General features: G+C 37.9%; 1 protein-coding gene across 3 annotated transcripts in view; it reads right to left on the bottom strand.

Moving 5' to 3' along the window:
- Positions 1-14,715, bottom strand: part of ZFAND3 (zinc finger AN1-type containing 3) — a 307,728-nt gene that overhangs the window by 58,768 nt on the left and 234,245 nt on the right. For 2 of the 3 annotated variants that reach the window (XM_037518709.2, XM_054698759.1), the window contains exon 4: positions 9,574-9,639. The exons of the other annotated variant lie outside the window; for it this stretch is intronic. In XM_037518709.2, coding sequence (XP_037374606.2) covers positions 9,574-9,639 — 66 coding nt within the window. The remainder of the gene's footprint in view (positions 1-9,573; positions 9,640-14,715) is intronic. 3 annotated transcript variants of the gene reach the window in all.

The raw sequence follows: 14,715 nt of genomic DNA, 5'->3' as shown, positions 1-14,715 counted from the left end.
CCAGAAAACCCAAACTCCTGGATCAAACTGGTAAGCCCTTTTCAAAGCATTCCTCTGTGCCTCTGCTACAGATTGTTCTTATCTCAAAGGTCTAATTACTGTGATTTTGTGAAGTGAATGATCAAAGTTGAACAGAGCTTTATCTCAATTTCCCCAAGTATTAGGTGCTTATCTACTACTCAAAAGTATTGTCAAGTTGTATTTGCAGTTTTCCTTTCACTAGGAAACAGTCCTACTACTAGACTTGCCCTCCATATTCCAGTATCCCTTTATCACTCCTACCTACCCTAAGGAACTAAAATTCTAACCATTTCATTAGGAAGATAATTCCTTAAAAGAAAGACCACATTAATACATTTGCAAGTAATGATAAGCATAATTTATTCTCCTTGTCCTCACTTTTAAAAATAAATAGTTAGATTTCTTGTTCTCTAAACTGGAATTAGATGTATTTACATTACTGTACCTATTCCATTGCCATGTATAAGCTCTAGGAACAAGGTATGTGTTTATCATCATGTTCCTACAGAATCTAATATAAGACCGTGTCATAGTAGTCTTTAAACAAAGAAGTGGACTAGCTGACTAACCACAGCATCTCAGCTGATCCTATATTCCACTTTAGCAACCACTTCTGAAGGTGTGATCTATAACCATGACAGCAGGCAATACAATAAGATTACAGCTTTAATCGGCCATGATTATGAAATATTTGTGAAGACTCTTCACAAGGGGGCTGCCTCAGAAGCATGCACAAGTATGAGAAATAAATGCCAGCCCACCTGCTGGCAGGAGAGGCAATGGGACTGTCTTTTCAGATAGATGAGCAAGCAGGCAAATGGATAACACAACTTGTCTTGGAAGCAAGCAGCAAGATGAGGCAGTAAAAACCCATCAGCATACATCATCCTATGATGGCCTAGTGTCACTTCCAGCCTCTATTAGCCCTCGCTGCATCAGCGCAAGTCCCAGACACTTTATCCTGTTTATAATTGCTGATGAGCAGTAATAAGGCCTCCATGCCTCAGCTCTGTCCGTTCCACTTCGGCACCCACCTATTAGGTAATAACTTTTATTTACAGCCTTGCTTGATACGCTGTTCTATTAGTACAGCCAGGAACTGAGTAGGACAAAAAAAAAAAAAACCTCCTTAATGGGCAGTATCATTGTGAGGCTCGGATGATTTATAATGCAGCTTTGTGGCTGTTCTCTCACACTCCTCTGGTAAAACCGCTTTGGAAAAGCTACATTTCTAACATGCTGCCCTCAAACAGGCACACATATGCTATGGAGCAACATCTGAATGGCATCCTCCAGATCAAATCGCTCCCCCTCCCCCATCCAAAAGTTTCAAAGGATGAGAGAGGTATTAAATTCCCTTGATACCCTTTTTAAATAGTGTTGGCTCAGGCATTTTGCCCCAGTGGAGCAATAGAACAGCTAATTAATGGAAGTTCAGGGCTTTTTCTCCTTAGTAAGAGTGCAAGCTATGATAAAATAAATGACCATAAAGGCAAAAAAAAAAAAAAAAAAAAAAAGCTGTAACTATATTCAAGGATCCAAAAAAACTGAATTTGCACAAAGCATGTGGACCAGGGCCTCCCCTGGTGGCGCAGCGGTTGAGCGCTGGGCTGCCAAGGGCCCGCAGCCTCTGCAGCACTGGTTTGACCCCCGGCCACTGGCAAAGGTCCCACATGGTGCAACAGACCTCTCCTGCCGCCCGCTGCTCCCCTCAGCAGTGTGTTTCATAAGTCTGCCTGTTCTGTTCCCCGCTCTGGCTCCAGTGGATTTTCTCGCCCTCCCGCACTTCTGACTGTACCCAGTGATTGTATAAATAAATTAATAAATAAATCTTTAAATTAAAAAAAAAAAAACAAAAGCAGCTGAACACCAAAGACAAGGCTTCTCATACACATATATCCAAAAGAGTAACAAGCCTCATCACACTTTCTTTTTCTTTTTATCCTTGAGTACATTTTTATCCATCAAGTGCAAAAATTCCTCTTAACGAGACTGGCACCATGACTTGATATTGACTTACATCAACATTTTTTCAGAGGAGGAGCCACTGATTCATATGAGTAAAACTCAAACAATACCTGTCAAAGAAGTCTCTTAGTTGAAGTACAGTAAACGTAACATGCTACATGACCAGCTGGCTATAACAGAGACACAGTGATTGGTGATAAGGGGACCTAGCTCTCCTTTAGAGATACAAGTGAAAACAGCAAGCTCACCCCGACCTTTCCTGAAACCACCTGTGAAGTGCTTTTCAACTCACCAGCTAGGGGCCATCCTGGTGGCACAAGGGATTAAGACGCAGACTGTGAAGCTACCCGCAGCCACTGCAGCACGAGTTTGATCCCCAGCCAGGAAGGTGACCCACATGGCGCAGCAGACCTCTCCTGTCTCGCCCACTGCTCCCCTCAGCAGTGTATTTCAGTAGATCCACCTGTTTTGTTCCCCACTCTGTCTCTGGTGAATCCTCTCACCCCCCACAACTCTGGCCTGTACCCCAGTTCTTGTATGCATAAAAAAATTTTAAGAATCTTTAAAAAAAAAACCTCACCAGCTATAACTTACATTTTGAGTATCAAATATAATTATATACTGAGTTGCTACTTCATTCTGTTCTCTAACAAGTAATTTATAGGCAGTTTAAAGTTTTTAATTGAAAAAAGTACACACATAAGAAGCGGCATCAGCAGATTATTTCCCTTCATGAAAAGGCCAAAACCCATACACTATCAGTAAACAGTCCCGATGTCATACTATCCATGATAACCTGTGATCAGAACTCCTTAATTTCCTATGTTAGGGAATGGAAGATGGCACCTTTTAAAGAAATTTTTGTAATCGTCCCACTATTTGATATTCATTTTCTCCCACCCTAGGAATGAAATGAACTCTTTCAGGACCCAAGTATATTAGCGCACAAGTTAAAACATTTTTAAAATACTTTTCCCCCACCATGACAGATTTACTGTTTTGATCTTTCTTCAGTGGTTACATTAAATGCTAATAAAAAAATGAAAGGTTTATATCTTCCCTAATATTCTTTTGATGGGAACTTGCATATTACACAAAAGTAGGTCAAATTTCTAATTTTCTGTTTCAAATGCTGATACTGCAAACCTGAGGGGAAAGCTGTACCTGAAGGGCCAAAGGGTGAAAAAGAACTGATAGACAGTTGAACTTACACCCAAAGCCACCTTTCTTTAAAGTCCCAGAATGCTTCCTACCACAGTTACCTATAGCATGTCATATTAACCATTACAGTTTGTACTCACTGACTCAGTGCTCTAGGATTAAATGTGCTAGTTGAACTGCTTCCATGAATATTGACTCTACTAGGAGATAAAACACAACTGTAGATATTTCTAAAATTTACAGGGTCACCTCTGATTAAACACTACCGCCCTTTAGCTTCTTAATCAATTTAAAAGATGTTATATAAACCTCTTGGTAACATAACTACAATAAAACATTTCCCTTTAACTGGTTTCTGAACACAAATATGGAAAAGTGTTCAGCACATCATTTTTTTCTTAACTCCCAGATGAAAGGGTTTTTCTTTTTTTGCTTTTTTTGTAAGAGCAGGCAATAATACAACAAACAGGATGCCTGAGAGAGGTGAATCAAGAAGAGGCTGGAGGCTGGGGTGGGGTGGAGAGGAAACAATGAACAATACACAGCTATCTAGTTCAAGTCACAGCTCATCACACTAAGAGGGAAATAGGTGACCCAAAAGGATAACCATGCGCGAAGAGAAGAGAGGAAGGAAGGAAAAGCAGGCAAGGAATATACAGTTAAACTGAATTAACATGTTTCTATAATGAGTGGAAAGATGATACTTTCTCAAAAAATCTGACTTGATGTTTAATGGGACAGTTTCTAGTCCTATCTGCATCCATCTCAGTCAATATGGCAGCTTCCTTATGGCTCCACAAATGGTTATTTTACTAATTAAGACAACATTTTTAACATACACAGCACTTTAAAATCATCATTTTACAAGTCTATAAAAAAGAAAATAATTTACTCAACACACTTGCTGGAAAAACAGTAAAATTCAATATAGATTAGAACAAAAGTGAGTTGATAGCGCTGTCAATTCTGCACACTTATCCATGACATATCTTATTTTAACTTCAGAAATAAAGGGACCATAAAATGAAAAAATAAAATGAAGCCTATAAGAGGGATGAACTAGCGAAGGAGCCACTCCCCTTTTTTTCATATGCTAAAAAGTCCATCCTTTGAAAAAAATCAACCAAGGGTCCAGAGAAGCAGGGTTTCTGGGGGTAGTCACTGTTTAAGGATTCTGCTGAAGAGAGATTATTTCTCCAAGAAAATTTAAGACAAAACATGGTTCTATCTGTCACCGTAACTTGAATTTTTTCCCATCCCCCCCACCATAACTTGAATTTTAAGGCTCAGCAACACCAAGCTCCAATAATTGAAACACAAAGTAACTTCTTTTGCTATATGTAACTTTTGCGAATAAGTCTTATAAGAAAAGGTTATATATCATGTCTTTAAATAAAAAAATCCTGAGACAACAAACTTTCCTCCATTCCTAAAAAAATACTTTAAACACAAAAATAAGACCTCAATGTAGATAAATATCCAAATACCTTCCTTATAAGAAGAGATGACTATAGCTAAGATTGTAACATTTTGGCTTAAAGTATAACTTGACAGAAAAGAAGGACAAAAGGGAATCTTCTGGTGGGTGTTGCCAAGGAAAGTTAACTCTTTTCTTCATGGTGCACTCATTTTTGGCAAGAATGCTGTGAGAATTAGTATGGGAACATGTACAAAATATTCTGAGATCTTTGAAAAATGTAAGCTCTTTCTAGTAATCAGAAGGTGTGATATGCGTTAGCTCTCACATTCTAACCCAAATCAACTGGGACCTGGCAGCACTTTCAATCTGCTGATTATAGACATCCCAGAGCTCAACAAAGGCTTCATTTAATTTTTCTGTTTAAATACCAAAATGATCACGGTACCTCCTCCTTTTCCCCCTCTAACGGTTACACTAGGTCTAACTGTTAATAGCTCAGCATGGTTAAAAGCCAGCATCTAAAGAAAAGCCTTTTCCCACCTACCTAACAAATACAAACATCTTTCATTTGCCATTGTTACTTTTTACAGTCTGCTGCTTAATCTTAGACTCACAGTTATCACAAAGCAATTTCTTAAAGAGTTCCCTCTCTGATTTTGATGGTTGCCAACCAACCACTCTACACTGTATGTAGCCCACCTCTCTAAATGGCAAGACATGTTACTTGTCACTGATTAACAGTCACTAAAAACATAAGCAGATATTTAATTAATCACTTAGGCTTATAGACAGGTCTTTTTTTTTTTTAAAGATTTATTTATTGATTGATTGATTGATTTATACATACATTCATGCAAGCACTGGGTATAGTCAGAAGCACGGGAGGGTGAGAGAATTCACCAGAGCCAGAGCGGGAAGCAGAGCAGGCAGAAGGACCGAAGTACACTGCTGAGGGGAGCAGCGGGTGGCAGGAGAGGTCTGCGCGCCATGTGGGACCCTCCTCCAGTGGCCGGGGATCGAACCGGCGCTGCAGAGGCTGACGGACAGCTTCGCAACCCAGCGCTCAACCTCTGAGCCACCGGGGAGGCCCTAGACAGGTCTTATTTAAAAAAAAAAAAAAACACACACAACAACGGGTCTAATGCTAATCCAAGTATCTAATTTTCAAAGCACTAAAAAGAAAATTACCTGTTTACTGAGGTCACTAATCTTTTCTGAGTGCACACTCCTATCTAAAATAATTTGTACACATACTTTTAATATGTAAATATTTGTTGGTTTTAAAATGAATATATCTACATCACTACTTATCTGTCTAATCAAATGAATCTACAAAAATTTAATTTTGAAAGTCTGTGATAAAGATCTTTTACTATTTTCTCCCCATACCCCACAAACTGTACATTGTGTACCTTTCCTTCAGAGGCTGCTAAGATAAAGAACCACTTTATTCTAGCCTAAGTATCTTTTTTTTTTTTAAACATACATCATTATTATGGTGAAGCCTGCTTCAGACCCATACATGTATGACTAGACTGGCTAGAAGGGGTTGGAGTAAGCTCTAATAGGGTCTCGCTCTATAGCTCCTAAGAAATGATACCACTGTAAGTCAATATTTACTTACTATCTATACCTGAGGTCCTGTGCTCTGGGAGAGCTATGGTTACTGTGGCCCTGGTGATTAAAACACTACAGAGCATGTAATAGAGGCACAAATCCTACTTTTAAAGAACCTAGACATAAAGAATACCAGCACACACCAGCAATTTAACAATAGTAACTGGAGATGATTCATAAGAAAAATGCTCAGAATCCCCATCATTGGCAACCTGATGACTTCAGGACAGAGAGAAAGATGGAAACAAACACAGCCAACCTGTGGTTCTCAAAGCAAATCATTTAATTTACCTCTCGAAATCAAGAAGCTCTGTCCTCTGGAGTCAGAGCCATTATTTAAGACTGAGGAAACAGTGTTAGCTTGGGAAGCCTGAAGGGGTACACACAGACTTCTTGAAAAGGAGCGCAACAGGCTCAAGTTGATGGCCCCTAATGTGCATGCTAAGAAATCTCAACAATCCTTCAGGCTTTTTAGGAGATTTCCTGTACGTTGCATTAATTTCATTCCAAGCCATAATCCTCAATCTTTTTCTAGTTAAGAGGTATATATTCACTTAAAAGGAGGTCTGGAAATGTGACTTAGAGCTCAATGCTTGGTCTATCATGTCACTTATAAAGTTCTAAAAAGATTACCCTGGGTTTTTTTTGTTGTTGTTGTTGTTTTTTTTTTTTTTTTTAGATTTATTTATTTTTATACAAGCACTGGGTACAGTCAGAAGCGCGGGAGGGTGAGAGATTTCACCAGAGTCAGAACGGAGAGCAGAGCAGGCAGACTTACGAAATACACTGCTGAGGGGAGCAGTGGGCGGCAGGAGTGAGACCCTCACCCGGCGGCCGGGGATCAAACTGGTGCTGCAGAGGCTGCAGGAAGCTTCGCAGCCCAGCGCTCAACCACTGCGCCACGGGGGAGGCCCAAGATTACCCTGTTTTTACTATAAAAACTGACATGCAACGAAGAAGGCAATCAACATGAAAATCAATCAATGAAAGTAGGTATGGTAATGCATTTTGATTCTTCTAAGATACTCTTCTTCACAACTAAAACACCTATTGATGTGTTCTCAACAACTAATGGGTAGCCACTGTATATAGTTTTCGATAAGATTATAATAGCAGCTGCCGTTATTAAAGATCTATTATATGAGCCTTATGTGTGTTACTTCTTTTCTTTTTTTTAATTGAGTTTATTTTTTTAAAGATTTATTTATTCATACATACAAAAACTGGGGTACAGGCCAGATGTACCCCAAACTGACTAAAATACACTGCTGAGGGAAGCAGTGGGCAAGACAGGAGAGGTCTGCTGCACCATGTGGGTATCTTGCCAGCCAGCCAGGATCGAACCCGCGCTGCAGAGACTGCGGACAGCTTCACAGCGCTGCACTCAACTGCCTGTGCCAGCAGGGGAGATACCCATGTTACTTCTTTTCTTATATCAGCCCTATGAGCTAGAGTATCATCCCATTTACAGCTGGAGAAAAAATTTTGAGATGTTAAATTGTTTACTTTCAAGTCACATTTTGTAATGATTGGGCTAGAATCTGAAACCTTATCTGCTTCTAGAACTCACATTTAAAAAATTACTTCACTATACATCCCATTTCCAAATCTGTGTTTCTCTTTCTCCATATTTTATTCAATCATAAGCCTTATCATTATCTGGGTAGGAGCAGAAATAATTATTAGAAAATGTGCAAGATAGTTATTTTTCTCTTTTATATAGATGACAAGAATGGGCACTCAGAAAGTTAAGTATATTTCCTGGGGTAATAACGCTCATAGGTTAATAGTGCCAGAATTTGAACTCAGATCTTTCAGATGCTAAAAGTTGTGTTGTTTTCCACTATCTTGCAGAATTGTGCTAAAGATGAAGTGAGTATATATATATATATATATATATATATATATATAGCATATTGAATGGTATCTGGTAATGTAGTAAGTATGCAGTAAATTCTATTAGTATTTTCAGATACACACAACAGTACGTGAGTAGACTGGAGGACACATATCAGCCTAGAAGATGAAGGGCATTAGGGACATAATATTCAAGAAGGGTTCCAACTAGCCTCAGTGTCTAAGCTGAGCACACTAGTCTCTTTCCCTAATCTCTCAGGATGACCCAATACTTGAGGCTCACTCCTGGCTACCATAACATGTTGGTAGAGCTAACAATATAGCTTACTCTAAAGGTTAAGACTAAAAGGAAAAAGAAAGACTACAGTACCATGTATACATGAAATAGACCAATATTCTGAATGTTTCCAAGCTTCTGGCTAGAGTGGGTAGGAAGCTGGCTCTCTGACTGTGCACTGGTTAATCAGGATAGTATGCCTCACTCCAGGGCATAGTTCTTTTCTATCTCAATCAGGAACTACCAGGGGAGCTTGGGTACTGGGCACAGAAGGGATGAGAGCATACCATAGCTATCTAACACAATCTGGCCTCCAAACTGGTCATTAGGCACAGAAGAGTAAAATTAAGTTTCTCAGAAATCAATGCCTAGATGTCATTCTGAAACTGTGAAAGGACATGCCTGTTTGAGATTTAACATAAAAACTATGAGCATTTAAAGGGGATGAGCCTTTGGTGTAAGAAATAACACAAGCTATTTCTGTTGGGGAGTTAAAAAGGAGTTTTTAAGTTATGAACAAATACTTTGACTGTGCCCTTTAGAACAATAATATAATTATTTTGACTCTTCCAAATATAATCCTTAAGATATTTTAAATAGTAGGGAGCATTACTAGAAAAGGCAAATATTGTCTAAAATAAATTAAGCTATAGGCTAAGGAAGCAATGGGCATTATGACTGCTCTTTACAGAGCTGTAAGATTCATAACTTCATGGTGAATAAAAATGTCACAAATGCACAAAGATGTTGATAGGACTCCATGAATCTGAAAAGAATGATTTTTAAGATGGATGAAAGAAAGTTTTCTGAAAGTATTAGAATTCTGTAACAGTGAAGTTAAAACACTGCCTGTGCTACAACTCCTTTCACCTTCTGGCCTCCATTGTTTAATAATAATCATTTTTCAAATATGACCAAGACTTAGATCAATTAACCACAAGCTAGAAAGACCTGCAAAGACATGCCTCTTCTATATGTTTCATATTTTAATATTCTTCAGAGATTAGAAGGTAGGTAAAACTTGATGTCCACCCTCTTGGTTGTAAGTGCCAGCATTAGACTCAGTCAATTTGACCTTCAAGTACACCAATTTGACCTCTGTTCATACTCCATTCACAACACTAAGCCACAATACATCAATTCACAATTGATGGAAGGAATTAGAGAAAACCCTGAGCAAGGACAGAACCAGTAGCTAATTTCTGTGAAGAATTCAGATAAGAATGAATCCAGATAAGAATGATGTACGTACCTGTACCACAGGATCTTTTGGTTGGTGTGATTAACGAGACATGAGCTGTATCTGTGCATGGCCCACCTAGAAACAGAAAGGCAGGCACATCAATCAGGACATATCCTCTACATGCCCATAGCTGTTATTATGGGTAAAGAGAAACCTAACGAGGAAATCAACCTGAAAATATGCATAAGGAATGGCAGTAGGAAAGATGGTAGTAGTGATGGTAAGCTAATTCTAAGGACGTAATTTCAGTTCAGCAATTCAGTCTATAGATCCATATTCTTTCTACATTGCTATATGCTTTTCATAAAAAATAACTGGGTCTCACATAATGTTAAGGAGTTAAAAGAACAAAATTTTAACCAGAATTTTAATCCCCACAAGTTTGGGGAGATGAATTTTCCACAAACCAATAAGCAGGAGTACTCCCTCTTAGGTTGATCTTAGTGGTTAGCTACCTTTGAATTTATTGCAAAGCTAGCTTTATTTAAAAAGGGGGACTCCCTAAAGAACAACAAACTGCTTGTCAGAAGAAATAAAGATCATTTTAATATAGAGAGAGCACTGCTGACCAAGGAAAAATATTTAGTCTAATTATAAGAAGATGATATAAAGAAGACTTTCGTGGAATCTTTGTGAGTCCAGAGATCTGATGCATAAGCATAATTCAAGAGTATGGATGAGATAAAGTCAGTCAGTGGGTGAAAGCTTGAAAAGCAGTAATTTCATTCTGCAGAACCAGGACCATCAACAAATTCTTAAGCTGATATTGATATATATACCCTCAAAACTTTCTATTGACCATGCCCTAACTTCTGAAATAGGAAGTTACTTCACAAACATGAAGATCAGTGATTCTCAAAAGGCCCTGGCAGTAGCAGAGGTGATCTTAAAGGAATAGAACACACAGGCAGATGATACACACATATTCTGAAAAGGTTCCACACATATTCTGACGAGCAAGTAGGAAACATGGTTACTTGGCATAGATGTGTGTCATCTACGACAAAACTTCACATCATTAAAGTTATTCATAGAAAAGGAAGGAAAGATGAAAGAGCTCCAAGACCTGTTCCTAGAATTTATGTCATCCAGAGCCATGGGTTCAGGGTCTGGACTTGGAGATCCCACCTAAGGATTTCATAGTCCACTCTCTCCTATACCAAAGCCACAATGGTAGCAAATTTTTCTGGGTTTAAGAAGACATGGAAGGGCCTCCTTGGTGGCGCAGGCAGTTGAGCGCCACAATGTGAAGCTGTACGCAGCCTCTGCAGTGTGGGTTGGATCCTGGTCGGCCAGCTATGGTCCAACATGGTGTGGCAGACCTCTCCTGTCGCGCCCGCTGCTCCCCTCAGCAGTGTATTTTGTCAGTCTGCCTGTTCTGTTCCCCGCTCTGTCTCTGGTGAATCCTCTCACCCTCCTGCGCATCTGGCCTGTACCCCAGTTCTTGTATAAAAATAAATAAATCTTTAAAAAAAAAAAAGAAGACATGGAAGGGAAATAAGTTAGTGCATTATTAATGCTGAAGATCACTTAAAAATACCTACTACGTGCCACCAGGGGTTAGTTTTATGGTCAAGGAACTTATACTCTTGTTAGACAAAATTTGCATACATAGATACAAATAATAATACATGACAGCAATAAAGAGCATAACTGGCCAGTATCTCTTGGAAAATGTATTAAGGAATTTGAAAATGAGGCGAGAATAAACTGAAAGTTTAGAAAGTCAGACATAAAGAGTAAGACAACTCAACTGAAAAAATTTCCTAGAAATGTCACAGTCCCCAGAGAAAGGTTATCATACCAAAATCCAAGAGTACAAATGGGCCACTGTGACATGAAAAAGACAACGTGGACAGAGCCACAGGAAAACCTTATCCATACCTCAAATCCTCAAGAACCTTCTGGCTTCTGTAATTCCATAAAACACTGTAGTTTTTGCTTCCATGTAAGGATTTTTTGCTGTTATTATTGTTAATAGGATCATTCTTAATTTTAGGAAAATACAGGCTTTCAGGAAAAACTCAGTTTAAGTCCTGCAACTATTCTTTCCTGGCTGAGTAATCCTGGATAACTAAGTCTCATTTTCTTTAACAAAAGTTGCCCGTAAGCCACAGTGATGATGAAATCATCTGGACAAAAAGCCTTCATTAACTATAAAGCTTTATATTATGTATCATTTTTCTTCCATAGATTTTATTCTCCCAAAGGTCAAGAACCACTTCATCATCTACTCTTGGGTCACAACTATGTGGACAGCGTACTTAGTAGTGGTCTAATTAAGGGACCATCACAAACTGCCTGATTTAATCAGGAGTGATGTACTTTTTTCCAAAACATTTAAAATACAACTTAAAAGTGCACAAATCTTAAATATATATTCGAGGATTTATTTGTGTGTGTGTGTGTGTGTGTGTGTGTCTGTCTGTCTGTCTGTCTGTCTGTCTAAGAACCAACAGATAAAAAATATTGTAACATTTCCAAAATCTAAAAAGTTTAAGGGAGCCTTTAAAAAACAGAGTCCCAGATGCTGATTCTGTAAATTTTGGTGTAATAGATGGGGCAGGCATAGAAAGAGGTACATATACATTTGAAATTTAGCTGAGCACAATGTAAACATTAACAGCCCAGTTACTTCCTATTCCTGATAACATTTTAACTCTCAATATCTGGCCAAGATCCCTGAGTTCCCACAACATCATGAGCAGAACACAGCAAAAAAGTCAATAACAGCTTAACTACCACAACACTTTTTAAAAAGAACATAAAATAATTCACCCAGTAAAATTAGAAGAGAGAAATCAATCAAATCCTCTAAAGAAATCTGACTAGACTCATGAATTAACACTCCCATGTTTACAAATGCAACCTTTTCTTCATCTGTAGGTCAAGAGTTTATCCTTTTAAAAATTCCTAGTAAATGAATTTCTGTAGGTTTTGGCAAATACCCAAATAAGTTTAAGACTACCTAGCATATCTCAACATGCATCATCATAAAAGTGTTCTCCAGAGAGCTTGTTAAACTAACAACCCAATCCAATGTATTCACTACATTACAGTAAAGTACAAATAGAACTGTAGTTGAACCAAAACAAATTGACAGAAAGAGTAACGGGTAGTGATAATATACCCCAGTTTTGATAATTGGAGAAATATTATAAACAGAGAGCTTGGAATTAGGTTTGGTTTGGCAGACTATAACCTATGAAACACTTTAAAATCCAAAACAGACATATATGAGTACTGCATATATATTCTACACTAATTGTACTGTCATACAAAATTTCTATACTCTCAAATAAATGGAAGTAGCCACAGGAGTTTATAGTAGCTACCCTTACACAATTAATTCCACATCAATTGTTTAAAATCAATGCAGGAAATAAAAGTGCCATTCAGGAGTACCTCTTTAGCTTTTTGTTCAAAACCATAAAAATATAACATGAGTCCCATGTGGCTGTAACAAACAAAATAATTTTGAGAGTTGGTGATAAGGATCAATTTGTTCCATCTGGAATGGAGCTGGTTTTTCCTACCGTTGCTTTCTGATGCCTGAGAAAGGGGCTGGCATATGATCCCATAAATCACTGTAAAATCTGTTCCCAGTTTTGGTGTGTCTTGCTCCAAGCAGACGTTTGGACAGAGCTAAAAGGTGAGGGAGTCTCTTCATTATTAGATTCTGTAGGTGAATGTGTGTGGCAGGAGAGAGAGAGAGAGAGAGAGAGAGAGAGAGAGAGAGAGAGAGAGAGAGAGAGAGAGAGAGAACACGCCCGAGAGCGATCACATCATGAGATCAACAATGGGAAAATAAATGTATTTCTAAGTATAGAACAATTCATACCATTATACTATAGCCTATATTACTGGCAACTGAGTTTGGAATAGTAAGTTTTGGGTTTTTAAATATTAAAAGAAATTCAGCAGTTAAAGATCCTTGCTTAATATGACAGACTTTGGAATCCTGAACCAAATGATATTAAGATTAACCAACCTAAACTTTTAATCATCTTGAGTGCTTTTTGCTTTTTTCCTTTGCTAAAGTAAACATTTAAATTTTTAAGTTTCTTCATTAACCATAGATATTTAATACAGACTATTATTTTACATTTGATATAACACTCAGAGGACTTCTTCTCTGAAAATAACAAATTCAACAATTTAGGGTCTGGAATTTGCAAGTATGTAATGTCTGTAGTAACCTGTTGTTTGTGACCAGAAATCTAAACATTCTCTCTCTTCTAGGGATGTTTCTTTTCTTGTGTTAAAGGTATCATACATAATGTAGCACTATGGATCATACTTGGAATTCGACATGAGACCAGAAAATGAAATTCTTCAGCTGTCCCAACAATTAGAAATCTTTATAGCATTTGCAGCAATAGGGTACTGAATTTCAGCCCTATAAGGTTAAAGACAGCAGTAAAATCTCCATGCTAAGTTCAATGAAACCTGCAGGACCAGAAGGACTAAATATAGGTATCCCATCAGCTATCAACACTCACGTTTCAAGTTGAACTAGAAATTTTCTTTTCAATTTCTGGTATAGTTACTGAATGTGTCAAAAACCAACCAATCAACCAACCAACCCTGAATACCCACTAGTCAATTGCATAGACTGATTTAAGACAGTAACTCAAGGAAAAGTAGAGACACAGGCTTGGAGAACAGCAGCATTTAAGCTTGCAACTGTCATTGGAACTCAAAAAAATAAAATAAAAATTAAAAATAAAGTATTTCTCCTTAACCTTGAAAATCTAGATCAATAGTCTACACAGAAAGATTCTGTTAAAACACCTGTGATGACTGTTATTTTTGGCACCTGGTTCTACTATTCTTCATTGGCTGCAGTTACACCATGTGCTAAAAACACATCAATTAGGGAAAATGGACTGTCAAGGAGTTAGTCAGCTAAAAATTGCCCAAAGCTCAATAATCAAGCAAATATTCTGCTGCGGGCTCTTTCATGGTAACTGCAAATTATTAATACACAAAAGTAGCCATTCCTTTTGCAGATTTATAACACTTCAATATTCTTGCTTAATTAACATGACATTTACATAACAGTATCTAATTAATTTCCAACTAAAGGCACTGTGGGCTAATTAGAAATGTATCATCCTTTTTTTAACCAGCTTGTCAATTGTACTCTAT

The sequence above is a fragment of the Talpa occidentalis genome, unplaced genomic scaffold (assembly GCF_014898055.3).
Source record: "Talpa occidentalis isolate TD23 unplaced genomic scaffold, MPIMG_talOcc4v2.1 talOcc4.2, whole genome shotgun sequence".
Taxonomy (NCBI): domain Eukaryota; kingdom Metazoa; phylum Chordata; class Mammalia; order Eulipotyphla; family Talpidae; genus Talpa; species Talpa occidentalis.
The sequence above is the reverse complement of the archived record's forward strand: the minus strand, read 5'-3'. Positions and strand labels throughout refer to the sequence as shown.